This window comes from Miniopterus natalensis, chromosome 3 (assembly GCF_054644295.1).
Source record: "Miniopterus natalensis isolate mMinNat1 chromosome 3, mMinNat1.hap1, whole genome shotgun sequence".
Classification (NCBI taxonomy): domain Eukaryota; kingdom Metazoa; phylum Chordata; class Mammalia; order Chiroptera; family Miniopteridae; genus Miniopterus; species Miniopterus natalensis.
The window spans coordinates 91,380,814-91,408,525 of NC_142083.1; the positions used below are offsets into that span (position 1 = coordinate 91,380,814).

At 41.8% G+C, this 27,712-nt stretch overlaps 2 protein-coding genes across 8 annotated transcripts in view; one reads left to right on the top strand and one right to left on the bottom strand.

Annotated features, from left to right (window-relative positions):
• The window catches only part of UBN1 (ubinuclein 1), a 34,173-nt gene extending 17,600 nt beyond the window's left edge, over window positions 1–16,573 (bottom strand). For 2 of the 3 annotated variants that reach the window (XM_016214458.2, XM_016214457.2), the window contains exons 1-8: window positions 15,906–16,573; window positions 14,659–14,764; window positions 11,041–11,328; window positions 7,251–7,337; window positions 6,589–6,684; window positions 6,115–6,249; window positions 5,326–5,429; window positions 4,189–4,627 (exon numbers count right to left, since the gene is read on the bottom strand). In XM_016214458.2, the coding sequence (XP_016069944.2) occupies window positions 4,189–4,627; window positions 5,326–5,429; window positions 6,115–6,249; window positions 6,589–6,684; window positions 7,251–7,337; window positions 11,041–11,289 (1,110 nt within the window). In that variant the 5' untranslated portion in view covers window positions 11,290–11,328; window positions 14,659–14,764; window positions 15,906–16,573. The remainder of the gene's footprint in view (window positions 1–4,188; window positions 4,628–5,325; window positions 5,430–6,114; window positions 6,250–6,588; window positions 6,685–7,250; window positions 7,338–11,040; window positions 11,329–14,658; window positions 14,765–15,905) is intronic. The other variant, XM_016214459.2, reaches the window with a different exon arrangement.
• Window positions 16,574–16,779: 206 nt separating this feature from the next.
• Window positions 16,780–27,712, top strand: part of GLYR1 (glyoxylate reductase 1 homolog) — a 37,359-nt gene continuing 26,426 nt past the window's right edge. For 4 of the 5 annotated variants that reach the window (XM_016214486.2, XM_016214487.2, XM_016214488.2 and 1 more), the window contains exons 1-4: window positions 16,802–16,848; window positions 17,870–17,906; window positions 18,808–18,887; window positions 27,162–27,300. In XM_016214486.2, the coding sequence (XP_016069972.1) occupies window positions 16,811–16,848; window positions 17,870–17,906; window positions 18,808–18,887; window positions 27,162–27,300 (294 nt within the window). In that variant the 5' untranslated portion in view covers window positions 16,802–16,810. Of the gene's footprint in view, window positions 16,849–17,869; window positions 17,907–18,807; window positions 18,888–27,161; window positions 27,301–27,712 lie in introns of all 5 variants that reach the window. The other variant, XM_016214485.2, reaches the window with a different exon arrangement.

Sequence of the window (27,712 nt, forward strand, 5' to 3'; positions counted from 1 at the left end):
TTCCAATCAAATTTTATTTTTAGGTGTCAACCATAGCTCCAGTATTTCAGAAGGTTCCTGGCTATATAATTTTTTTAATGATTTTTTCCCTGATACCTTTTGGATTGTGTAGACAGTATCTCTGAGGGTCTGGTTTTATGTTGAAGATAGTTAAGTGCTGCATTTTTATTTTTTAAAGGTTTTTAAAATTTTTACTGATTTTTAGAGAAAAGGAGGAGAAAGAAACATTGATGTGAAAGCAAAACATCAATTGGTTGCCTCCTGCACACCCCCTATCAGGATCGAGCCCGAAACCTAGGCATGTGCTCTAACTGGGAATTGAACCGGCAACCTTTCTGTGCATAGGATGATGCCCAACCAACTAAGCCACACCAGCCATGGGGGGTGCTGCATTTTAAAATAAATCTAATTGAAAGAGTAGCTGTATATCTGGCTGGTAGTTTTCCAAAAATATGTTAGGTCCCTCAATCTTAAGAAGGGACATCCTTGCCCAAAGAACTGAATAAACTGATCAATCCGAGGTTAACTAGGAAGTAAAGTTAAACCAGCCAGATCATGTTGATCTACAATAGTTCCCATAGCCTTTTAAAAAACTGTTTTATTTAAAAAAAGCCACTTATAACCTTTCAGAACCTAGTTCAGAACCTTATATACTGTACCTGTTTTTGCTGATCTAAACCCAAGAGTTGCTGGTCCAAAGGCTTTAGGCAAAGCAAAACTTCAGGCGTGGCATACAGTATAATAATGATGGCAAACAAAGGCAACAAGGTGACTATGAAATCTGTCATGATTTTCTTTTTTAAAGAAGATCAAACAGGTTAGTTTTTTCCAACCTCATTCTCCTTGGATCCATGTCTCTTTGGATTTGTAATACGGGGGTTCTAACTCAGTAGGACAGTAAGCAGTGAGCAGGCAGAGCAGCAGGGTGGGTGACATAGGTCTTTGTTTCTTTTCTAGTCTTAGTATTGTTCCCATTGTATGCTTGACTGAAGAGGACCAAAACAGACTTGGGTCATCTGTATGGACCAGGCTGAGAAGCTGCCAAACTAAAGATAGTAGTAACCTTAGGGGGCGAAAAACCTGAGCTTTCCAACAACCAAAACAAAAGACATAATCAACACATAGTAAGAGAAGACAGGGTAAGGCCACTGAATCAGATCATTGGGTTCTCTGGGGTCCATAAAAATGTACAGTACAAGGGAGTAAAAAATTAAAAATGGGCTAGTGTGAGAAGAAAACAGTAAACGCTGCTTGGGCAGCATTCGTCAAGGTCACTCTCTTGGGGGACCTCTTTGACATACTTAAGCTTTCAAAAATATTTTTCAAAGTTTTAAGTATCACATCTTAGCTAGAAGATAAATCTAATTTTTGCTTCCCAGAGAAAAAATTTTTCCCTAAGGGATCACATCAGATTAGAATCTGCTTATATTCCATGGTAGACTGCAAATAGGACCACAGATTCCTTCCCTCCCAGAACATGCATTCCTGCAGGGATAGGTGGTCTCTAGTTCCTCATCCCTCCAATCTGGTGTGCACCTGTGACTTGCTTTTCCAATATAGTGAGGTAAAAGTGATGTGGTACACACAACTTTTAAGGCTAAATCTTAAGGGCCTATGACGTCCACTATCAAACCTCTTGAAATGTTGCCGTGAAACTGCCAGGCACTGAAAAAGACCAGGAAGAAAGACCAAAGGAAAGAGAGGCCCCACCATCCCAGCACCCAGCCATCTTGCCAGTTGAATGCAGGTACAAGAGAGCACGCAGGTAGGACAAGAGGAACCACCACCCAGCCAACCCACAGAGTCAGGAGAAATGAATCGCTGTTTGAAGCCACTAAGTTTTCGGGTAGTTTTTTAGATAACAGTAGAAACTGATACATGTATCATCTAAGGCCAAGATTTAAAATCTAAACAAATTATTATAATAAAAGCAATAAGGGGGAAAAAAGAAAAACGAAGGGAGTGAAAAAGTGAGAAATATATAACACTGCTAATGTTATAGTTATATACATCATTTAATTTAAGCTTTTAAAATGCAATATCCAGTTCAAGATCTAAGATAGGGCTCCTTATTAAGGATCCAAATACCCATGTATGGCTTTTGAAATTATATGCAATTTTTGTGTACATAGGCATTTTTCCCTGGGAACACTATCTTTCCCAGCAGATTCTCAGGAGGGTCTGGGTCTAGAGCATTCATGCACACGTGCAGGAGGCTCCAAGTGCCCCAAGTGCAGGACCCTGTAGGAACAAAGCACCTGGGGATCCTCAGGAGTAGCATTAGGTAACTTGCTAAAATAAGCCTTCTTTTTCATGCAACCATTAAAAGTGATGAGGGCTTTATAATATTTATTAAGTGAAGAAAGCAGGAAACAATTATTCACAACTATAATTACAACTACATAAAAACATATACACAGAGGCTAGAAAAGAATATGTAAGTTAAAAATAATTTTCAGATTGTCAGGATGATGGGTAATTCCCACATTCCACCTCATTTCCCAAAGTTTCTTAATGCTGTTATAGAAGGGTCAGAAGATGACTAAAGTATCAATTTCACATTTGAACATTATATTTTCAAGCCAGTACATCAATCTCTCCTGGTCACCACCGCCCCACCAGGACCCAAGCCTACCTTATCTATTGAATCCTGAACCCTGTTTCCATCGTGCTCAAGAGATAACCGAGACTTGGCAGTCACTGAGGAAGGACAGCTTGCTCAGTGTCCATCTAGGGCACTCCAGAAAGGGAGGCTTTCTTGACTCACAGCTCAATGCTCTTTCATGTTATGCCACTTTGTTTCAACTAAATTTGTCCCTCTTTCCCCAGAAAGGGAAATAATGAGTATAAGTTATTAGACAGAACACAACCTGTGGTGGGAGTAGGGACACATCCAAGAATTGCTTTAACTTTTCTCTAAAAAAATGACTAGCTACTGCCACACATACCTTATTCAACTTACTTAACAAGACTTTCAGGTGCTACAAAACAATTTGATTACAAACCGGAGGACTGAAAAGAACAAGGTTCTTTAACATAAATTCTGAGAGCAAATATAGGACAGTATGCTCAAGCATGCTAAGTTCAGATTCAACTACTTCCAACTTAATGTCCTATTAAAATGTACTCTGAATTTCTGATGTGGTACAATTCATTTAGATCATTACATTCAAATAGAACACCTCACATGAGCTAATAAGAATGAATTAGAGATCTGAATAAATTGTTTTATTTACTTAGTATAGTGTATTCAAATATTTTTTGGAAGTGAGAAAATCATTTGTAGCAGTAGTTAACATTTACCCTGCCCTAAAACACAAGCGATATTACATCTACAGTGATTCTGAAACATTATGAGAATCACTGGTTTAAAACTTACAGCTATATAAAATAAAAACAAAAACAACCTTACAGCTATAGAGTATAAATGCCACAGGAGCTGTGTGACAAGCCATGATGCCCAAGGTGAAAGGTTATTTTAACTAAAGGGTAAATGTCATCATGACTAACAACCCATGCTTGGTTTACAGGTAGGAATACATTACTGAACTGATAGTCCTTAGCACTCTAGTGATCAATTCCCAGTCACCAAGGGAAAATAGCAATGGCTGCTCGATTCTGATGGTTGTTGCTGTTTTTAATAGGGCATGCACAGCATTTAAGGTTCTGCTCCTTTTTATTTATCACCATTTAGGTATACCTGTAATCAGCACTTTACATGGATGACATGCTAGTCTAGGGAGCAACTGAAACCCAGTGGCAATTAAGCATATACTCTCTGTGTAACATGTCAGCAAACTTTTGTGAATTTCCAAAACCTTCAACAGATTACTAAACAGGTGGATCTCTGCTTCAGCTGCCTGCTACCAACATTAGTGTCAGTCTATCACACAAAAGGAAAGATACTCTGTGGGAAAGGAGCCTACAGGCAGAAAGTAAGAGAAAATCTCAGGAGAAAGAAAATTTTCTAAGAGTGAAGGAACCACAGAAGGTCTAAAAATGACAACTGACAAGCAGACCTTACACTGTTTCCTCACTTGGGATGAGAAGAGAGCCTGGAAAATATTACAACGAAACTGCCAACTCACTAAGGGTTGCTCTGGGCAGCAAGCTTCATGCGGTGCGGAACCAGTGTCAATCTGCCCAAACTGCTTCCAGGAAAGCCTGGCCACTCTTGTGTCACCATACCTGAGCCAGCTCCTTAACGCGCTTCTCCAGGGGTGCAGGCAGGCCTTCAGGGAGGGAAGAGGGCTGCCTGAATTCCTGGTCCAGTCCCACCCCAAGGGAATCGCTTTCATCATCCATATCACGGAAGGGGCTTCCTTCTGGAGACTCACTGAGCAGATGCTCCAAGTCCAAATCAGTCAGTGAGTCCATGGCAGTGGCTGCCTGAAGCAAGTCATTGTCAGAAGTGGAGCCGAAGAGCGACAGCAAGGGGTCAGAGGTGCCCTCCAATTCCCGTAGGCCCTGAGCTTCTGCTGACGAGACCGCTACAGGCTTATGTTCTTCGTCCCTTTTTCTCTGAGCCTCTTTCTCCTTTTGAAATTTCTTTAGCATCTCTTTAACGCTCAAAGCCCCTGAATATTTCTTTTTTTTCTTCTCCTTACTGGCATTGAGGGCTGTGAAGCTGCAAGTAAGGGAGCAATTGGTTACTAAGGCTGCAGTACTTCTCAGAAGGGAAATTCACAGGACTTCACCCCTGTTCCCAGCGCAGTGGCCTCCAGGAACCTCAGTCACACATCAACCCTGTTACTCCTCCTCCCTCCTCTGGGCACATGAAGCTCCTTCTTGCTGGGACCAAAGCTTGAGATTGAAAAAAGGTTCGCAAAACTGTCGCAAAGTGCCACATACCCATGGGTTCTGAAAAACCACTGCCAGGCTGAAATAAAAGGTTGCAAAAAGGGGGTGAGCAAGAAAAGTATTTAAAGGGAGAAAGCAGGAGCAGCAGAGAGCAGCAGCAACATGAAGGGCAGCTGGGGTGAGTCTGAGGCAAAGAAAGCAGGACCAGAGAAGACAAGGGGAAACAGCAGAGACAGAAGGAAAACCGGGGCAGAGGAGGGGTGCCCAAGAGACAGCAGCAATCATACAGTGACAGAAATAGCCACCAACACTGACAGTGGGACAGAGAGAACTCTGGATGTCTGACACACAGAGATGTGAGAGCACTGACTATGCTCACAATGGCACTGTGGAGGCATGAGAGGGAATGCAAGGCCAGGCCCTGATGCCTCATCTGAAGCTGAAAGGAGGAGGGCAAGTGAGCTCCTAGTTGTCCTGCCCTAACAGTTCAGATTTTGTCCTAGCAAAGAAGCTGCTGCCTCTCACCCGGCTTTGGAAAACTTGGACTTTTTCGATTTCTTCTCCTTGTCATAAGTGTCATCTTTTTTCTTCTTCTTTATCTTCTCACCACCTTCCTTCAACTTCCGCTTCTGAGAATTAAAGAGAAGGCACAGTTACATAGCTTTCTCACTCAGGGAGCAAGTGGACGACACAATACTGGCCTTGCTCCGCCCAGGGCACATCCTGAGAGCTGTCCTATTTCCTTCATGAACAAAAGCTTTCAGATCAGTTCCTGGACCACAGATCTGTTGCAGGTCAATACAGCATTCCCACCAACAGTATCTCCTAGAAGCACCCGGGGCTGATACAACAGTGGCCATTGTGTAGCCAGAAACCTTTCTAGTTTGAAATGAGCTGTATGCGGGCCTTGCCTCTCATTTTAAACACAGGTAGTGATAGGTTTCAAAATAAACTTATCTTAAGGCCAACTTGTTTTCATTGAGATGACACTCCTAGGAACTGAAGACCTCTACATGTCCACAGAAGAAACACAGCAACACTGGTGGAAACTCTCCTCACTTCACACCCTTCACTGCCTTCATCCCCACTCTGAGACGACCTTAAGAAAGAAATCCTTGCCAAGCCTGCTAGGACTCACAGCGCCTCCCCATGGCACAGGTGTGAGAGGTGAACTATCAACCTGAGCTCAACTCAGGCCTTTCTGCCAATCTTCTAAGCCCCTAAAATGGCACATATTCTGGCAAGTCACCCACTGACCTCACAAGGTTTGTAAAAAGAGCACTACTGAAGTCCAAAAGCAAGCAATGTTCTAACCTTTGGAGATTTTTTCTTCTTTTCTTTAATAAAATCATCCTCAGATTCTGATGCTTGTCTAAACTGCAGGGTTCCCGAGTTAATGTAAAATCCTCCATACTTTGTAGTCAAAGAAGCAGGAACAAGCTCATCGTACTGAAAGGGGAAAAACAGATAGTCAGCTCCAAGTGCTGGTACTCCAGTCCAAAGATGCAGAGCAGATGTTTCCCTGCCACATTTCAGACCGCACGCCTACACATGCTTCTGGTCAATCATGAACGTCTGAGCTAGGTGTTTTGGACAGATCTGGTATCCTTTTCAGTAAGGAAACCAAGGCCCAGATGAAGGGTGTCACTTCCTCTCTCATCAATGTAGCTCCTTCCTCATGCTAAGGGAAGGCCCACTCTGACCCAACCCATCCCCTAGCCTCTGGGCCATTACCAGTAGGAGTGAGGGTGTGGTCGTTCCTATGTGGCATTTTCAGTAAGTACTTACCGCCTCAGAGTTATCGATGAAGGAATCAGATTCATCATAACCATACCCCATATCAATCAAGTCCTGTATTCGGTCTTTTCTACGTTTCTTTCCACCCTAAAATTTAAAATAGGTCATATACTTTTATTTTTGTAATTCTGGTAAGACCACATAACATGAGATCTACCCTCTTAACAAATTTTTAAGTCTAAGGTTACGTGCTTTTTTTAATACACAGAATTGTTGCCTTGAATTCCATCAGCTAGTGACTAAAGGGTATAAAGCACTGAACAGTCACACTCACACCCTCACCCACACCCCCGCAAATCTCCTTCCCTAAAGACCTTTTAAAATAGGACAGATTTGTATCTGCATATGGCCTAAGACAGAAGGAACTAAATGACTTCATATGCCTTTTATCAAAACATTTATTCTACGGATAAATTCTAGGGGTAAAAGACCCTTCCTGTTCATTTGTCCATTTGGCTGTATACACTAGTCCTGCTGCATGCATTTTCTGTACCTTCATGCATTTGTTCATAACTGCATTCTGTTCTCTCCAAGCTCTACACTTGTTTCCACATCAGTGTTGATTAGATGATACTCCACTAAAAGAATGTGGAAATGTCTAGAAATCTCTCCCACCCAAAGAGGTTGTTTTGCTGCCCAAACAGAAATCTTACATATTTTTCTTCAAATTTCCGGGCAAGGGCCTCCACTTTATGCCTTTCCTTTTCTTCATCATTAAAAGGATCAGAGAGATCTTTCTTCTGTAAAGAGACCATTTCACAAAATAAGAGTTACAAAAAAATTCCCACTATGTATTCATAATACATTCACTGACTAATCAACACCTATAAACTGCATAATAGAAACTTTTTTCCAAAAAAGACAAGGAAGAATACATGTTATCTTCCCATCAGTGTTTGCCTTGGTTGTTTATGAAAGAAAAATTTCCATTCATGTAATTCATCAGAGCTCAATTAAATGCCTACAACTGCCCACCACAGCACTAGGTCCTGCAGAGCTCCAAATATGGCAAAGAGCCTTTAGTCAGGGATGCTCAACCTACACTGACGTGTGCTTCAATATAGCTGGTTTCTTTTGTCACCCTAAAAATTATTTTATGTATTTAAAAACATTATTCTAAGGAGGGATTCACTTCCAAAGCAGTCAGTTGCTCGTAAAGGTTAAGAACCCACTGAAGCCCGGCCGGGCGTGGCTCAGCGGTTGAGCCTCAACCTAGGATCCAGGCGATCGGGGTTCGATTCCCGGTCAGGGCACATGCCTGAGTTGTGGGCTCAATCAATGGCTCTCTCATCATTGATGTTTCTATCTCTCTCTCTCCCTCTCCTTTCCTCTCTCTGAAATCGATAAAGATATATATATTAAAAAAAAAAAAAAAAAAAGAACCCACTGAATATAGCACAAGTTCTTAAGAGTTATTCTACTTTTTGGTCAGAAGAGTAGTATGAATTTGCTCTTCTCTCAGTTCTACTGAAAATCAAACCCAGGGTCACGGCAGTCGCTTTCTTTGGATACCTATCCTGAAGGATCAATAATCTCTTTCCTCCCAATCTAAATACTCACTCAAAATATTTTCATGCAGTTTTCCAAAAACTCCATAAACTTACTCCTCCATTTTTCTCATCAATTTTCCACAACTGAACCTTTAGCTTCTTTGGCAAGTAACCTTTTTTTAATTGATTTCAGAGAGAGGAAGGGAGAGGGAGAGAAAGAAACATCAATGATGAGAGAGTCACTGATTGGCTGCCTCCTGCATGCCCCCTACTGGGGATGGAGCCTGAAACCCGGGCACGTGCCCTGACCGAAAATCGAATAATGATCTCCTGGATCACAGGTGGATAATAAACTGCAGAGCCACACCGGCCGGGTGGCACTGTGCTAGACTCTGAGGACTATATAAAAGTGGAAAAGCCACTGTCCCAGCCGCAAAGAAACTTGCAGCCTTGTAGATGTTTTTCCTAAAACACCAGAGTTCTAATTTCAGTTCACCTATGGATTCAGTTTGAGCCCATAAATAAATGCCTTAACTAATCCCTGCTACTTTCTCTTCCTCTCAAGGATACTATCCCTATTTTCAAAAAGAAATTGTGAGTGAATTTGAAATTACTTTTCCTCATTTGCCCTCTGGCCCTCATACAAGTTGATCCTTGGCACAGACTCAATTGGTTTCCATTCAGCCAACCAGATCTTAATCAAAAAAACATTTTCTTTGAGCAAAGAAACTGTATAACCCTTCTAACCAAAGGTACTCACCCCAACCAGCACAACCATGAATTAGACTAAAGGAGCACTGGCCACCGAGGCACTCTGCTGGAAACTGCACCAACATGATCTCAGGTACCCTATGAGCCAGGTACTAGTCTAATCCCCATTTGATTAAGAGCCCACTCTAGAGAACAAAATGCTGCAGTGTGGGACCCAACCAACCTACCCCCAGAGCCTGGCATAGTGCACAGGTATACAGATGCTTACAAATACTCTTCACCTAGCTCCTGCCCATACTGCATGATTCCAACTATATAAAATATAGAAACAGGCAAAACTAATCTAAGCTGTTGGAAATCAGGACAGCTGTTACCCCTGAGGGTGGGGTAGTATTTTGGGAAGGAAGGAGGGGGGTTTCTGGTGTCCTAGAAAATGTTGTATTTTCTGATCTAGAGGCAGGTTACATGGAAATCCATTAAGCTGTACATTTATCATATGTGCACTTTCATTAAGTGCATAATTCAATTAAAAAGTTTTTAAAATTTATTATGTTAATGAATTGCCAAAACATCACTAGTAGTTGAAACTGAATGATGAGTACATGGGGCTTATTATACTATTCTCTCTAGTCTATAAATGTTTGAGAAGTTCCATACTAAAGAGTAAAAAACAAATCTGCCAGGAAAACAAATACAGTAAAACCTCAATATAACAAACTAATTCGGGCGAGGGGATATCTGTTAAAGCTGAAAATCTGTTATATAATAAAGTATGTTTTCTGAATGCATGTTAAAAATTCACAAATTTGTTAGTTTACCTGTTTTTCCTTATGTAGACATGTTTGTGTAATTAAAATTAAGTATGTATGTAAAGTTTAATTTCACAGAAAAGTTTTCCATATGTATTACAGTAATTTTAAATTTACACTGAATATGTCTAGTAAATGAGTGCATTCACCAGTCACTGAGAGAAAACAAATGCACACAGCTGGGGCATGGCTTACTGAATGTGGGAACATCAACAACACGTGTTAAAGCTGCTGCAGAAAGTCACTTCTAGAGACAACAGAGCCAATTACAGCTAGAGATGCAGTGTGATCACATGCTAATCATTCACCAAACATTGTTTACAGGTGGTGACTCGTGTTTAAATATGTATGTAGACTATAGTTGTAATATTTGTATTTGCGAAATTACTACTGTGTTTTTTCCAACATATGGCCTATTCGCTAAAATTTGTTAAAAATAACAGTGAATTGCCCAGTGGGTGTGGCTCAGCAGTTGAGCATCGACCTAGGATCCAGGACATCATAGTTTGATTCCTGGTCAGGGCACATGCCCGGGTTGCAGGCTCAATCCCCAGTCAGGGGCGTGCAGGAGGCAGCTGATCAACGATGACAATGATGATTCTCTCATCACTGATGTTTCTCTCTCTCTCTCTCTCCCTCCCTCTCCCTTCCTCTCTCTGAAACCAATAAAAATATATTAAAAACAACAACAAAACAGTGAATTAATAGCAAACAAATAACCTGCTAATTCAATTATAAACAAATCTGGTTAAAAGCATTTTAAAACTAACAGGGTGTTAATTTTCATATATGACATACAGACCAAAAATTCTGTCTGTTAAATCTGAAGTTCATTAAATTGAGGTCCACAATATCCAGGGTTTACTGCAGATCATTTAAAAAACACTTGAGAAATCAAACTGATTCTCAAAAGCTCCCCACCCCCAATAAATAAAACAAGAAAAATAGGTTTCTATTCCCCTAGGTAAAGTTAACTATCCAGTATATTACTGTGTTGAGAAGAGAGAGCAGTGTATGTTTTTTCTCATCTGCCTTTACATGTGGCAGAGTGAATCCCTTGGAAACGAAAAATGTCCAGCATGAAATCCAGCACTGGGACTGGTCACATTTACATACGTGTAATATTCACAGCCTCGGCATGAAAAAATTTGCTGTTCCTTTTATTGATATTAATTAGCCATAATTCAAATTAGCTTAGGATGTGCCTTACATTTTCTCTAGCATAAATCAAAAGAATGGTTCTAGAAAGAATTCTATCCCCTCATGCCCAGGGGCAAAATCAGCAAAACTTAGTGCTTGCTTTGGGAAGGGTGCCATGATCTTGGGGCAGCCAAAGCCTCCCTAGTCTTGCTTCCACCTTCTGGAAGTCCCATTTGCACATGCTACCCTGAGCATTAGATCTGCAGAGTGAGTCTGGGGCCACTGGGGAGTACCTTGTCTCCTGTTTGAAGGCCTTTCACCTTCCCTCGTATGTTCTTCACAAGCTCTGGGTAGAAGAATTCTGGGCAGCGCTTGTGATCTGGCTCAAAGAGGGTGAGTGTAATCCGAACAGCTGCTGCAGCCGGCTCAGAGTCCTGATGCTGCTCTGCTCCCCCAATCTCCTCCTTCCGGGACTTCTTCAAAAAAACAGGATTCAGAGAACCTGGGAGAGAGGTGAACTGGACCCTGTGGGGCTCCGACATGGCTACCAACAATTCTTAGCAGATGTCACTGCATGGCTTCTGTTAACATTGAAAAGAAGAACCAGGTCAAACCAAGATTTTTCCTGTTCAGTTATACAGATTTAAGTTTAAAAGAATTTCATTGTCAAGAAGAATCCATTGTTCAATTTATCTTAATTACTGTTTATTGCTTTTTTTTTGTTTAAATACTATTTATCTTAAATATAAAATTTTTTCACATATATATGAAAAGCACCCAAATCCTATCACGCAGAGACAATCTCTGTTTAGCATACTTCCTTCCAGTCTTTTTTCTATGCATATTCACTAAATCCGTGACATTAGAGAACCTATGCTGAAAGAGCCTTAAAGAATCCTCAAAATTGCACAGAACCCTAGAGAATATTGTTTTTTATATAATTTATCCAACACTTCTTTTTCTGGCTAAGAAAAACCTCTTTTGTAAGACCTCTTTATTTTCATCACCAGCAGTTTACTTTCATTTAGAGCCATTCTTCGCAATGACAAAGTTTCCATCAATTCAGAGTAACACCTACCCAGGAATAAGCAAAAACCCAGTGTCTCAAGAGTGGTGTGACTAGGCTCACTTCCTAAGGCGCCAACTTCTCACCACCCAAACTCAGGTGTTGGCAGTGCCAAATTATCACAAGCCAGAACTTCAAAGTTACTTGGAAATGGTCAGAGTATACTGTGAACTCCAGAATTCCAAGAGTTTACAGAATATAAATATGCAAACACACACACACACATACTGTGCTTCATGTATAATTTGTGCCCTGCTTTTTAAAAGTCACATCCGAATGTGAACTTCTTACCACATCCATATGGATAGTCATTGCAGCCTTGTATATAGGAAAAATAATAAAAGCAACCTAAATCTGAATGTCCAACATTATGGAATGGTTAAAAAATTAAAGCTTTTTTGTTGATTTGTAAGGGTTTTTGATATACCCTAAACATATAACATACATTATATACATATATGGGTATATATGTATACAGTGTTTGTCACGTCTCTTATTCTCTTCCTTCATTGTTATTTACCATTTATTTTTCTTAAGAATGAAGTATGATGAAAGCAACTTAAACTTTTAATGCTGTTAAAATTAGGGTTTTCCCTTATGGCTTCTCCCATTTCTTTTGTGCCTAGAATGTCCTTCTCCAACTAGGCTTTTTTTTTTTTTCTTTTAATCCTCATCTGAGGATACTTTTTCCATTGCTTTTCACAGAGAGGAAGGGTGTGTGTGGGGGGGGGGAAGACAGACACACATCGATTGGTTGCCTCCCGAACACACCCTGACCGGGACAGGGATCGAGCCTGCAACTGAGGTACGTTCCCTTGGCTGAAATCGAACCCCAGACCCTTCAGTCTGTAGGCCAATGCTCTAACCACTGAGCCAAACCAGCTAGGGCCCGGGATTCTTACATAAGACTTAACCTATCCAGTCTTTCACAGATATACCTTGCACACTGAACTCTAACCCAAGTTGAATTTACTATGCTATAACATGAAAAGTGAGGTTCTACCTTGGTTTCTTCCCAATATTAATCACCAAATAATCCTCTTTCCCCTGCTGATCTGGCATATATCTTATACAACAACTTGGGTATTTAAGGTCTATTTCTGAAATTCATCCTGTTATTTTGATCTAGTATCTAGAGATTCCTTAACTAATACTACGCTGTTTTGAGAAATTTTATGGTATGTGTTTACATCTTGAATTTTAAATTCATCTTTATTATTCTTCTTTTCAAAGTAATACTTGGCTGCCCTGGCCAGGTAGCTCAGTTGGTTAGAGTATCGTCCCTATGTGTCAAGGTTGCGGGGTCAATCCCTGGTCAGGGCACATACAAGTCAACCAACAGATGCATGAATGGGTGGAACAAGTCAATGTTTCTCTTTCTCTCTCTAAAATCAATAAATAAAATTTTTTATTTTCTATTTTTAAATTTATTTTTATTGATTTCAGAGAGAGGAAGGGAGAGGGGGGCAAGAGAGAGAAACATCAATGATGAGAGTCATTGACTGGCTGCCTCCTGCATGCCCCCTGCTGGGGATCGAGTCCACTACCCGGGCATGCACCCTGACTGGGATTCGAACCTCTGTCTCCTGGATCATAGGTCGATACTCAACTGATGAGCCATGCCGGCGAGGCAATAAATAAAATTAAAAAAAAAAAAAAAAGTAATACTTGGCTATTTCAGCCTGTTCATTATTTCAGATCAACTTTAGAATCATTTTGATAAGTTCCCCCAAAAAAGCTCACTGCATTTTGACTGTAAATGAATTATAAATATGAATTAATTCAGTAAGATTTACATACATTATACATATCCATATATATGTATGGGTATTTATAAAGTAAATGCAATATTCATTCTTTCTATTATGACCATAAAACTGTGATCTATAAAACCAGACAAGAAAGTAAAACATCTAAAAGAGTTAATATAATTCTAACTAGGCAACAAAGTGATAGCAGCAAAACAGGTTGGTGGTGCAAAAGACTATCATGCACTAAGATGTTGAAATTCCTCTAAAAGAAACTTTCAAGGCCCCCAGGACATTGTGATGCACTGGGTTGTGAAAATAAATTTCAGCTGAAGGTTGAAGGCTTAAAAGTCCCCTACTGATAAGAGCAGGCAAGGTCTCACTATAAGAAGAGAATCTGCAACTTAACCAATGGGATGCAGGAAGGTTATCCTTGAAGTGGCAACCAGGTCCCTGCCCCTACCCAGGCATTAAGTTAAAAAGGTAACCTTAATATAATTTCAGACACTGTAACTTCAGTCCACCTAGACGGTAAAATTGTTTCTCTTAGTTGTTTAAGTGACTTTGCAGGCCTGAGAAGTTATAGATATAACACAAGAGAATAAAGTAAAACAAACCTATAGCATATTAACACTTAGATTTTGCATTTTTATAATCATCATAACTGATATTACTTGTTACTAAGTCATTTGAAACATTTAAGAGAGTCAGACATTAATGATGTCAGACTTTAATTTGAAATCCTTAATATGTAACCTGACTTAAATTTGCACATTTATTTTGACTTACAAGATTTAAGTCCTTGGAAAGCATTTTACTATTAGGTTTATAAGGTCAATGTTTAGAAGTTTAAAGTATTTGAGAGAACAAGCATATAAAACTTTAAATGCAGTTTAAAACATTTAAGGGAACTTAACTTTGCAAAAAGAATGCATTGTTTAGGGGAATTTAATCTGTTAAACTGGTGCCTTAATTGAAGCTTTGCAGATTAAGTATTTTGGTTTTTATATAAACATTCTTAGATTTGTAAATAAGACCAGATTTATCAGTAAAACATATTGTCTTAAGAAAAACTAAGTATTTAAATACAAGCATACCTCAGAGATATTGCGGGTTCAGTTGCAGACTACCACAGTAAAGCAAGCCGTAATCTTTTTGCTGGTGGAGGGTCTTGCCTTCTTCAATTTGTAAAAAACGCAACATCTGTGAAGGGCAATAAAGTGAAGCGCAGTAAGACAAGGTATGCCTGTACTCACTTTTAATGAGCTAAACCTTATTCTAAGTAAAAGCACACTACTCTACAAAAAAAAAACAAAAAAAAAACCACTGTCTTAAAAACCCTCAAATGATGTTATCCAAGAAATGTTAGCGTCCTTTTGTTACCTCAGGTTAGTCCCAGGGATGATATTTTTTTTACTATACATCCTCTTAATCATTGTATTTTCAAACTGGTTATTGGTGAAACACAGAAAAACCGAATTTTGTATGACTTTATAATTAGTCTCTTTACTGAATTCTTTAATGGTTTCCCCCTTTGTTTTAAAATAGGCTATCCTGTCATCCACAGAAATGAGAATTTTGTCTTCTTCCTGAAAAATTATGCTTATTTTTGTTTCATGTCTTATTGCATTGGCTAGAACTTTCAAGATAATATTTAGACAATATATTCTTTGCCATGTCCCTAACTCTTAACAGATATGCCTCTAGTCCCAAGGTAATGTTAAAATTTATATTTTTATCAAGTCATTAAAATATCCTTCCATTCCTCAAAAATTAAGTTTTAAAATTAGAAACGTGTGTTGAATTTTATGAAGTTACTTCCTGGAATCATAAGTATGCTTTAAATTATCGGTTTGTCTTTAAAACAAAACAGTAAATGACAGTTCCTGTAACTGACAGTACGTACTTCAGGGAAAGTGAACTCCAATGAAAAACCAGGCTATGTACAAGCCAGTTCGCCAACCCGGGCATCTCTTACACCAGAGTCTTGGTATAAAACATCGCCTACGGGAGACGCGTGTGTTGATCAGCCACTATTCAAGCAGGCACAACCCAAGAAAAGTCAGGTTCTAAGTTAAGTCAACCCTTGACTTAGAACCTTTGGAGTCTGCAACTGGGAATGGGACCTTTTGAAAATTTTTATTTTCTATCTGGAATTTGACGCTTGGGCTGTCGCTGTGCTGAATTGTTCCTAGTTCCCATTCAACGGCTTAAGTTTTCACGTATTGAAACTGCGACTGGCATCTGCCTTCTTGTTGTCACAACAACCTGCTCCTAACTTCTCCAAAAGTGTCAGACTACAACTCAGCTTACGTGAGAGCCCGGTCCCGACAAAGACACGCACCTTTGTCCCCGGCGCGACGCAGGCTACGGACCCACGGGCCGCATTCGTCCTCCCGCGACCGTCCTCATGCCGGCCCGGGAGCCCGGGTTGCAGCGCTGCTAGCGGCGGGCCCCCGAGCCATGCCTCCAGGCGGGCGACCGGCCTGCGCCGCGGCCCATGGCCGGGTCCCCGAGCGCCTGAGGAAGCCTCGCCGGCCGTGCCGCCTGCCGGCCCAGGAGGAAGTGGAGAGACGCCGTCTGCAAGTCGAACAACTCGGAACCTCGGGGCGGGCGGCACGGAAGCCCTGGAAGAACTTGTGGCGAGGACGAGGGCTCGGGGAAGGAGTCGCTCCCCGAACGCAGCCGTTAGAAAGCGCGCTCGGAAGAATCCAGCCGCCCCCCAGTTGCGGCCACGTAGAGCCCGACGGGCGCGGGGCCCCGGGTTCGGGCGGAGGCTGACTTCCAGGCCGCGCCGAGGTCCGTCAGGGCAGCAGCCGGCGCGATGATGCGGCCGGCCCCGGGGCCCGCGAGGGACTAACGGCCGTAACGGAAACACCCAGGTAGAAAGAGCTGGAGGCCAGGGTCCGGGGGCGGGGCGGGTTGCAGGGCCGACTCCCTCGCGCGCTCGATCCGCTGCTGAATCCTCACCGCCGCCGCCGCCTCAGACCGCGGATGCTTCGTTGTCACGAGCCAGAGGGAGGGGGAAGGAGCCGAGAGTCGCGGGGCTCCGGCGCGCGGAGACGGCGGCGCCCTGGTCACGTGTCTCTCGCCCGGCCAATAAACCCCGGCAGGCGCGGTGACGTCAGAGCAGCCGCTGGGCCGATGACAGCCGGCCCCAGTCACGTGGCCGGGCTCACTCCAATGGGCGGCGCCAGGGCCACCTAAGGTTCCCGGCGACCCGTGCGTCGGTGGTGGTTGGGTGGTAAGATGGCGGCTGTGAGTCTGCGGCTCGGCGATCTGGTGTGGTGAGTCTGGGCGGCCGGGCCAAGCGAGGTGCACCGGAGAGCTGCTCCTCTGGGCGCAGAGTTCACGGCCAGCCCGGGAGCTGCCTTTCTGTGCGCTCCAGGCCGCGTAGAGGGAGAGATGAGGTGCCGGCGCTAGGAACGACGCCGGGCGGAAGGGACAGCCTGGCCCCGGGGGGACTAAGTCCGAGGGTGGCCGTGGTGGGCCCGGCTCTGAGCCTCGAGGCCGTGCGGGAGAGAGCTACGCTCCAGACCGGATGCTGGCGGCTACTGTGAAGGGCGTCCCCCGCGTCGGCTTTGGACGCCGGTTCTTCTAGGTCTTGCTGGGGTTCCCGGGGAAGCGGGAGAGCCGGGGAGCCCCCGGGGCCATCTCGCCCGGGCAAGCCCGTTAAAACCCGCGTTGCGATGGAACCGACCTGTGCGGGCGGCTCAGCCTGGGGTGTCGAAACCGGACTGGTGGCGCTGCCCCGTGAAGAAATGGAGGGGACACTTCTCCTTTAGGCTTGGCAGTGACCAGTACCTTCTTGTGTGCCTCTCGTGGTCTGCTTCTGTGTCCCAGACAACCGCCCGAACCAAGACTGACTGTCGCCGCCTCCCTCGAGCTGCGTAGCTTGTTTCTCGACCCAGAGGAAGGCTTCCATTAGCAATTGGCAAAGCTGGCGGGTCTCGCGGTGAATTAAACCAGACTCTGTAAGGGGAAGTCTGTGTTTACAGAGCAAACTGCCCCCCCAACCCCATCACGGCTCTAGACAAGTGACTCTTGGTGGTTTTCTTGTATCCCTTGTTACCAGAAGAATGCACATACCTTATGCACATATGTGTACAATTTTGCACTTCATTTCTGAGAGGTTTGGGCTTGTTGGGTCCATCCATGGAAGCGAGATTAATAACTCCTGTTTGCCAGCTTTTGTTCTGGCACTTGAGGGTGCAAGTAGAGATTTAGGAAAATAAATTGCATATTGAGTGGGCTTAAGGAGGTGGGCAGGCTTTTCCAGGGCAAATGCTGACTCTCTGTTTTCTCTAGGGGGAAACTTGGCCGGTATCCTCCGTGGCCGGGAAAGGTGAGTGCCTTGCCACTAGACTAAAGGAAGACATCTGAAGTTGAGTTTGAAGAGGTGAAGAATGTAAGATGCATTCCCCTCAATTTCTAGCATTGAGTTAAACTGTGCCTATTTAAATAACAACCAGAATTTTTTTCTCTAATATCAGTTCGTTTAGAAAAGGCAATATAATATAAACCAGGTCATTTAATATGCAGTAATTTCTTATTTCTTGAATCAGAGATGGTTTTAGTGGAGTCTTAACTCTGGAAATCAATTCTTATTTGAATTTAGCTTTATACTTAAATCTAACAAAAGAGGAAGAAAATAAATTATCCAGGAAGAGAGAAATCTAAATGTAGGTTAGTGAAAAGTCAAAGTATTTTTGTCCCAATTCAGTTTAAATCTTCTTTCCATGCTACCATATGTGCTACTCCAGTGCATCTTTGCAGAAGTTGGCATTTCAGATTTTGCATGAGGCAATCCATCATAGCTTTCCAAATGTTCTGTGTTTATATATTCTTGCTAGGAGCCTAAGAAATGTCTTTAGACTGTCTCTTTGCAATATGGCATTTTTAGTGCCTCAGTTGTCTTTCATTGACACTATTACCTGTCTCAACTCTTCCTGCCTTGAAGTATTTTTAAAAGTGTCTTTTATATTTCTTCAGTGATGACAGGGTCACTTTGGGGGGAGGGGTGATGTTGGTCTTAGTTGTAACTGCTTTTAAAACCGGGCCATTTCAATAAAAGAGAAATTTTATGTACTGAACACTGTGCTACATGTTAGATATAGGGAACTTCTGTAGAAAAGTGCCAGGTCTAGACTAGGCCCTGGGTTTTTATTTTTAAGACATTCTTTTTTTTTTTTTCTCTTACCAACTTGAGCTGTGGAAAAAACCTTTTTTTCCCTTTTATCCCCCAGATTGTTAATCCACCCAAAGATTTGAAGAAACCTCGTGGAAAGAAATGCTTCTTTGTGAAGTTTTTTGGAACAGAGGATCAGTGAGTAGTACTCACCAGGAGTTCACTTTCCCTTTTCTTAGCTGTTGTCTTGGGTCTGAGCTGCTTTGAGAATATTCTAGGGACTCTAGTTCAGTCTTACTATAGTCTATAAGGGTGGTATATCATTCTTGTCTCATACCTAAATAAAAGGTGCTATTCTTATCTTGAGGAAATTGTCCTGGGCTAATAACAATGTCAGTCAGGTGAGAACTAGGGCTCACCACCTTCTAAATATAATAATCACATTGAGATAGTTTCTGACATCTCTTTACCCAATACCATAGGCAGTTCCTTTTATAAAGCCCACATTTGGTTCTCATTTAATGGCTGTTTATCATTGTGGCTCATGCATGAGGTATACAGTGAAAATTAAAATATTAGTTATCTTAATAAAGGTAATTGTTTAATCAGCTTTCTTTTGTAAGACTGAATGACTTGCTCTAATATTGTAATAGTAATGCTTTTTAACCAGACCTGAGTTGAAATCAGAACCATTAACTTGAGATTCTTTGATAGTCCATATAAGAGGGGAAGAAGGTGGACTTGCTTGCGTGATTTGTTTAGCTTTCTCATCACTACATCAAGTTGATTACCTAGGTTGATTTCTTTAAGTAGTTATATTTCTGTCTATGATTCTTACAGGAAAATGTAATTTAGGGCTAGGAAATGTGATTGTTCTGATAATTTAATACCAATGGTTAAAATACTCATTTAATACCAATGGTTAAAATACTCATTCCTAATTTAATACCAATGGTTAAAATACTCATTATATATTCAAAGCAATATATAATATTCCATAGGCAAATCTCTTAAAAAGAGTGTTCTTTATTCGCTCAGGAGTTTGTGTCAGAGTGTTTACTCACCTTGGTTTAGCGTTTGCCTGGCATCATACAGATATACTGATATACCCAGCCCCAGTTCTCTGTTACAAACCAACTTAGCAGCCTTTTGATGGCAATATTTCAAAGGGGTCACTATCCTGGAGCTGTGAGAACCAGAGACACTCTGGAAGAGAGAATGTTCTGGTATGCCATGGATTTCCCAAGAAAGATTGTCCTGATGCATAAAACAAGTGCTGATTGTACAACCACACTCCGAATTGCTTGACACCGAAGGGAACTTCCCAGGAAATCGAATGTTGTGGTGCCCTTCTTCCAGGAACTCAGGTGACAAGATGTAAACATTTAAGATGGGATTGAGTGCAGAATGAATGATTTGGGTAATTATTAAATGGCTCTAGAATATAGAGAGAGATCAGTGGAGAACAGCCAGGTTGACGTAAGAGATGGAATTTGAATCAAACTCTGGGGGTGGATAGAATTTGTATAGGCAGGAAGGGTATTGCAGGCAGTGGGAATACTATAACTGTCTGGGTTTTGAGTTGGATCTGTGGTCAGAGAGGCTCCCCCCCTAAGGTAAGGAACTTGGGCTAGGGAATAACGGAGGCAGTATGGTTGGCCTAACTTGTTTACTTTTTCGTTTAGCTAACCAAGTATGAAAGAAAAATGAGAACTCATAGAAAGTGGGGACTTAATCAGATTAGAGCAAGCCTGAGAGTCTGTGTTTTTATGAAATTTTTTTAAAAGTTCTAGAAAGTTAGAAAAATAAACTGTGGTCCCTGTGCATAAGAAATACTACAGGTAGGACACAGAAAAATGGAGTTCAGTGAATTTCCACGCTCAACCAGGTGAAGCCAATGAAAAGGATGCACTTACTGAACGAAAAAATAACCTGATGGTGTCAGTAGTGGTGATGATGTGATTTCTAACTAACCAAAGGCTTTTGAGGGGATTCATAAGCAAGTGGATGCAGGGAAACTGCTAGATTTAAACTTCCTTGATAAGAGTTCCATATAAAAAACTATTTAAAAATTAAGTCGCAGCAGGAATAACGTTATCTTTTTGTGGCTAGGCAGTTGACTTCACGAAAGGAAACAAAGGGTAAGGATCTACGGCACTTCTCCAAAGGGAGGAGGGTTCTTAGTGATCAGTATTATTGCAGATTTTACTTAGTATCTTTATATTATCTGGGTGAAATCTTCAGAATGTTGGGTAGCTGTGAATTGCTTTGGGGAAAGAGCCCCGGATTTGTTACCAGCCTGACGTGCGTTCATATAGCAGGTCCACCTGCTCTGATTTGGGCACGTGCTTTCACCTTCCTAGGACTCTGCGTCCTTATCCACGTGGGAATAACGCTCCCGACCTTGTAGTTACAAAGAAGCAGTGTCAAATTACCCATCGTGTAGTTTGGTATATACAGCAGGTGTCCAACAAACATCAGGTTAGGGTATAGACCTGTTATAAGAAAAAGCTGGTAAGAAGCAAGTGGCTTTCAGTAGGGAAACTGTGAGAGGCAAAAACAGACTCTGCCCATGAGAGAGAGAATCTGTATTTGAAAAGAAAGGAACCCGAAAGTTGGAGATTCCTAAGGACATCAGCAAGTCTGCTCTTTTGACCAAAAAGGCTTTGAACATAAAACAATTTGTTGTTCCATGTTCTTTCTTTCTTTCTTTTTTCTTATTTTTACATTCTCCCACCTTTATGTAAAAACTCTACTGTAAATTTCCAGGAGTATTGTGTACAGTACAGTCCATGCTCCCAAAGGGATCTGATGGAGAAACTTGTCAAGATCGGGAAAGGGGAGCAAATCAGGCAAAAGAGTAGGACTCCTTAATGTGAAAAAGTAAAGACTGAAAAAAGCACAATACAAATTGATGAGGTAATAAATGACCTTAAAGAGGTAAACACTGACTTGTTCATAACCCCCAGATGTTTCGATGGGACACCATGAGAAGAATAAATGATGTGTGACTTTAACACACATATAAGAAGTACAGTATGAAACACACGTTTAAGAGGTAGATTTAGACAGGAAATGTAGATTTAGACTTTTTAGGGATAGGGAGTACTTTGTGAAGGGCAAAGCCATAAGTGGCTACAGAAGAAGTTGGACTCTACCTCACCTTTAATCGTTGATGTCAGGAAAGAGGCACCTGGCACATTCTGGCGTGGCGGCCCCTCTGGTGATTGGGCACTGACCACAGTGGACAAGGTCTGACCAAATGGGGCTATTCCTGTACTCCTGAGCAATATAGGATTCAGTCACAGGTATTCAGTTTCAAAACTGACATACTCCTTATGGAGAATATATATAGACAGGATTTTTTTATGTTAGCAGGGACCTTTATGAAAGAGTAAAGAGAGTAGCTCCTTAAGATAATCGATGATTTCAATCTTTTAGAAACCTGATTTTTCTCTCTCCCTTCCTCTGCCTAAACATCTAACCTATTGTGTTCACATCCCACTATTAGGAAGAGAGGACCAGACTTTTCTAACCAGCCTTCCCTGTGACGTGAAGGACTTAGTAAGATGGCTGGATTTAACTCTCTGAGGCTGGATGGCCACAACAGGAATTGCCCACAGTTGTTTTCTGTTTCACAGAAATACAGAAGGAAAGACAACTTTAGCATAACTTTGCCGACTCCCAGGTGACTACAACCAAAGATTAAGTCTCAGGCACATGAGAGCCCAACTTGGACAGGTAGCTGCCCATCAGAGTAGAAACTGAGCTCAGAGTTTAAAAGTTTGGTCAGTGACTCTGGATGACAGAATGAAGGGAGTTCATTTAGTTTGTAGGTGCTCAAAACCACCAAAAACAAACCAGTTCAGAGATGACTGTGGGCAAACAGTGGTAGATGTAGAAACTGAGAGTCAGGAGATTTATGGATTTTAAGTCGTAAGATGTCACCCTAAGGTACTTTTGCATCAAGCCAGATAGGAGATTGGACAAGGTGGGTATGAGATGTGTGAGTGAGTACTCAAGTAACTCTTCTAGAAAAATCTGTGACTCGTAGCATAACAGATTGGAACCATCTGAGCATCCCTTTTTCTTTTTACCTGGCAACTGATTGACCCACTTTTCCTACATCTAACACCGTGCAATAGTTGGAGAATGGAGCCAAGCGAATAGTGAGGGCCACTGCTCTGCATATTTGGACTGAGCCAGCAGTGTCCTTTTGCCAGGGCTGGACAATAGCTATCCTAGAGAGCGCTGAGTAGATTCTTCTCACCCAGCGCCAGTAGCAGCTCCTGTCCTACAGGTGACTCCTTTGGTGGCTGAGGCAAGAGCAGGTGTCATGCACTGGAATTATAGAAACAGGCACAGAAAGGTACAGCTGACTGCCTTGGTATAGAGAGCACAGCTTGAAAACCTCATCCAGCATTTGGGAATGTTTTCAAGTTTTGGGAACAGAATCTGTATCTTATCTGCAAGTCTTTGTTGATGTTTCTATGATAATCATTGTTTGAAATTAACAGAAATTCTAAATTTTTGTGTGTGGTTCTTGGTTTTTTTGTTTAAATATTTTTATTGATTTCAGAGAAAGGAAGGGAGAGGGAGAGAGAGAGGGAGAGAAACATCAATGATGAGAGAGTCATTGATCGGCTGTCTCCTTCGTGGCCCCTGCTGGGAATCGAGCCCACAACCCAGGCATGTGCCCTGACTGGGAATCGAGCCGCAATCTCCTGGATCATTGGTCAATGCTCAACCACTGAGCCATGTTCACCAGGCGGTGGTTCTGTTTTTTGAGTTGTGGTTTTTTGGGTGTCTTGATTTCTGAATGGCTTGGACTTGAACCTCTAACACCTCATCCATACTTAGCCTTTTTCAGTGGTTTAGGGTGGAGGAGCTTACTATGTACTACTCACCAATTTCAGGTGGAGAATCGAAGCCACATCTTTTGACCCTATTCTTGTCCTCACCTTTGGACCATGCTTGCATGTGTTCTCTGTCCCCCACCCACGTCATTGTGTCTGTGCGAAGTCTGAGACACACATGTGAGGGTGTTTAAGATTGTTCATAGACTGGCATCTTTGATATGATAGCTGCATGGTATGGTTTTAATTTAAGGGGAGAGCAGGTCAGAATTATGGAAGTTTTTGAAAATGTGATTTTTTTGTTTTTAATCCTCACCCAAGAATATGCTTTATTGATTTTAGAGAGAGAAGGAGGAAGGAAGAAAGAGAGAGAGGCATCGATGTGAAAGAGAAACATCGATTGGTTGCCTCTCGTACCTCTCTGACTGGGCATTGAACCCGCAACCTGGGTATGTACCCTGACCAGGAATCAAACCCATGACCCTTCAGTGCACAGGACACCATTCCAACCAACTGAGCCATACCAGTCAAGGCAAAAATGTGATGTTTTTAAATTTATTTTGCGTGGAGTGTGTAATCTGAGGGTGGCTAAGTGGAAGGATTGTATTCACAAATGAAAAGATTTTGTAGGAGGTATATCAGAATACCAGGGTAAGTTAGCTGCTTTTGACCATACCACAGTTTCAGATAAACCAGCATCTAAGCAGTTACTATCAACCTGAGCAAACTTTACAAACAAGGAAGTAATGGGGAAAACCCTCTGGGCACTCAGAATAGCCCTTGTTCTACAGCAGAAGTCTTTATTGATTTGATGTTTTTTAAAGATAATACATGTTTATAGTTACCCCCCAAAAACTCAAGCTATAAGTGGTGAAAGGGTTCTATTCATCTGTCCCTCAGCCACCCAGTTCCTTGCCTACGGTCATCAGTGTTTTTTATGGCATGGCTCTCTAGAGATAATGTGTGTGTAATCAAGAAGCTACGTGTTCCTTTTTCCTCATTTTTGTTCATGCGGTAGCATACTACACACTGCTCTGCATCTTGCTTTTTTCCTCAGCCAAATATCTTAAGGGACCTTCCATTTCATACTTTGTAATGACCTCGCTGATTGCTAGCTACTTTGTTTTTAGGTTTTTTACTTCTACAAACAATATGTAATTAACTTTCTTGTACATAAAAGCAAAGGCACATACTTGAGACACAACTTGACTAAGCTTGATTTGTCTGACTTCCCAGCCTACAGCAAGTTGGAAAAAGTCCAGCTCCATCTAGGCATTGGGAGAATGACATAAGGGAAATCACAAGTTACAACTTATATCAAGGAAAGAAACAGCAGTCACTAAAAACATATACAAACAACAGCAACAACCACAAAAAGCCACTAAAGCCTTACAACATTGAACCCAGAGTCTCCCTGAATGTCCCTGGAAGGCATCGTTTACCCCGTAATTATTTATTGAGCACCAGTTGCATGCCAGGCCTTCCTGATGAGCCTTGGTGGATAGGAGAGTGGTGCATTATTGAAGCTCCTGCTGAAAAGCATACCCTCTTCAAGGAAACAGAGTTTTGCAGTACTACAGCCTTTAGAGAAAAATTTCTATTTAGACAGCCAAAGGGATTTCAGTTTGGTTTGCTTTCAAGAAGTACTTTTCCTGGGGCTCTGGAGGGCTGGCTTTTTATTTACTGCTTTTCTAATGTGACAATGCTTATCCAACAACAGGTTGATTTCTTAAGTAGGTTAACATTTCTTGCATTTATCCTTTTGAAGTCATTTATGCTGTCAGTTCATTTAGCAAACCATTTTCACTTTTCAAAGATGATCATGGAGGAAAATTTCATTTTACTATTTCAAGTGCCAGTCTCCAAGTTGAAAGGAATTTTGTACTGTTCTCCTGGCAGAAATCAGTAAAATGCTTCAATAAAAACATAGGATTGGATTTATTGGTGCTTCCTCCACAGATACCCCTTCCCTTCCACTTACTCTGAATCAGAGGTTGATATGGAGAGAGGGACTAGGAATTAGGATTCTTAGAGTGTGTTGTCCCATCTCAAGGGCTCCATCAAAACCACCCCATTGGTCTTATACTGGAACTTGTGCAGATCTCAGCCTCTGACCTGAAGCTCAGAAAAGGAAGAGGCCTGTCTTGAGGACTGTGGGTCTTTAAGCTTCATTACTGATACTTGTGTCACATTAGAGCCGCCAGTTAGTATGACAGCTTAACTTGCTTTTCAGGGCATATCTGGCTTTGTATCTGATTGCTCTGATGGTCTGTCCTTCGAAACACTATATATGCAAGGAGAGGCAAGAGGGTCAGTTCAGTAGTATACTTGCCAGGCAATGTGGGGTCGAAATTTAATTCCAGTTTGCCTCCCTATAGATTGGACCCATTAGCTCTATTGTGTCAAATTTCAAACTTTAAAATGAATTGGTCACGAGAAAGGTATCTGCTTAACCCATTCAGTGGAATCTCTATGCAGTGAGACCAGTGTCTGAGTCCCTGTTATTCATTCTATCAAGTTTTGTTTACCCGTAGGTAACAAGCCTAGTCCTGGTTTGTTGTCACATTTGCAGGTTAATGGTTCCATGGCTGTTGTGTTTGTACAGACCCATCTTCACAACAATTAGCACAACACATAAAGCTATTTGTGGTTTGGTAGCACTATTTTTATGTACAGAGGTTAGTACTTTTATTATTACTGAATATTCTCTAGCTTTCTCTTAACAGAAAGAACCCTAAATTAGTGTGATAGTCCAATTTCTATATCCTTAACCTGACCCACTTTTGTTTCCTTTATGTTGTGAAACTGAACATCATTTAGGGAAACCACAGAAAGTCAGCTGGGGCAGATTTGTTCAGATAAGTATGGTTGGCCAGATATTCCAGAATTGAGGGCCTTTTTCACTTTCATGTGTTATGAACTGATGGTGGTAATTAAAAATTAAATATCAGAAACGTATATTTTTCTACCTTTAATCACAAGCAGAGTCTTGTTTTTAAAGGCCTTTGTGACTGCTGCTCTCATTCCAAGCGTCACATGTTTTGTGTTGTCTAGTAGCCATGGATACAATCATTTATGAACAAATATAGGCTTCACAGCTGCAAATATCTGTAAGAGCAGAAGATTTTAGATGTTGCATTTCCTTTGCCCTCATAGCATCCCTGATTCTGAGTAGATTGACAGGTTGTCAGTCTGGTTTAGGTTGTTGCTGGATAGCAATGCTTCCAGGTGCCCTGATTTCCTGGTATCCATGTGTGGCCATCTATACTATGTGATGAGAATGGGAGAGCATCTCCGGGATTCCTCTTTCCTGAGCAAGTGCCATGGTGTATGTGGTTTAGTGTGGAAGGCAAGTGAATAGGAGTGTAAATAACATATGACACAGTGATTTCATTTGGAGGATGTTCTACTTGGCTTGTTCCAAGAAAACATACTTTAAAGCTCAAGAGTTTGGGATGGTCAGTAACATGTTTTGAAAAAATGGCAGGCCTGTTTCAAAGTCCAATGAAAGCAAATGGATACTTGCATTGCATTCTGCTGGGGTGAGGCCTTTGATACTTTCCTTTCTGGCATAGGCAGTGTGGATCATACCCTTTCTGTGTGTGTTATCTGCTAGTGCCTGGATCAAAGTGGAACAGCTAAAGCCATACCATGCGCATAAGGAGGAAATGATAAAGATTAACAAGGGAAAACGATTCCAGCAAGCTGTGGATGCTGTGGAAGAGTTCCTCAGGAGAGCCAAAGGGAAAGACCAGGTGAGAGACTCCATGGTTCTTGATTTATGCCAACGCCAGACCGGTTATTTTTGCATAGTAACTAACAGATTAAATGTCACCCAAACTTGAAACTCTATTCTTGTGAAATGCCAATAGAGAGAGAGCTACTTCAGTTCTGAGGTATCAGCATTTTGGTAATGAGCTTGAAACTCCATGCATGTGGCTGACCTTTCTGGAATAGATTATTGCTCTTAGGAAAGTCCCTTGGACCCAGGAGAAGTATCTGAGTGCAGCACAGGTCATTTCTCCTTTTATAGCTCAGAGATTAGGAGCACAGCCTCTGGGATCTATGCACTGCCTGTGTGTAAATCCCACTTCTTAGCTTTGGGACTGTGGGCAAGTGACTTGATTTTTATTTTATTTTTTTTAACTGCTTCCCCAGATGTAAGTG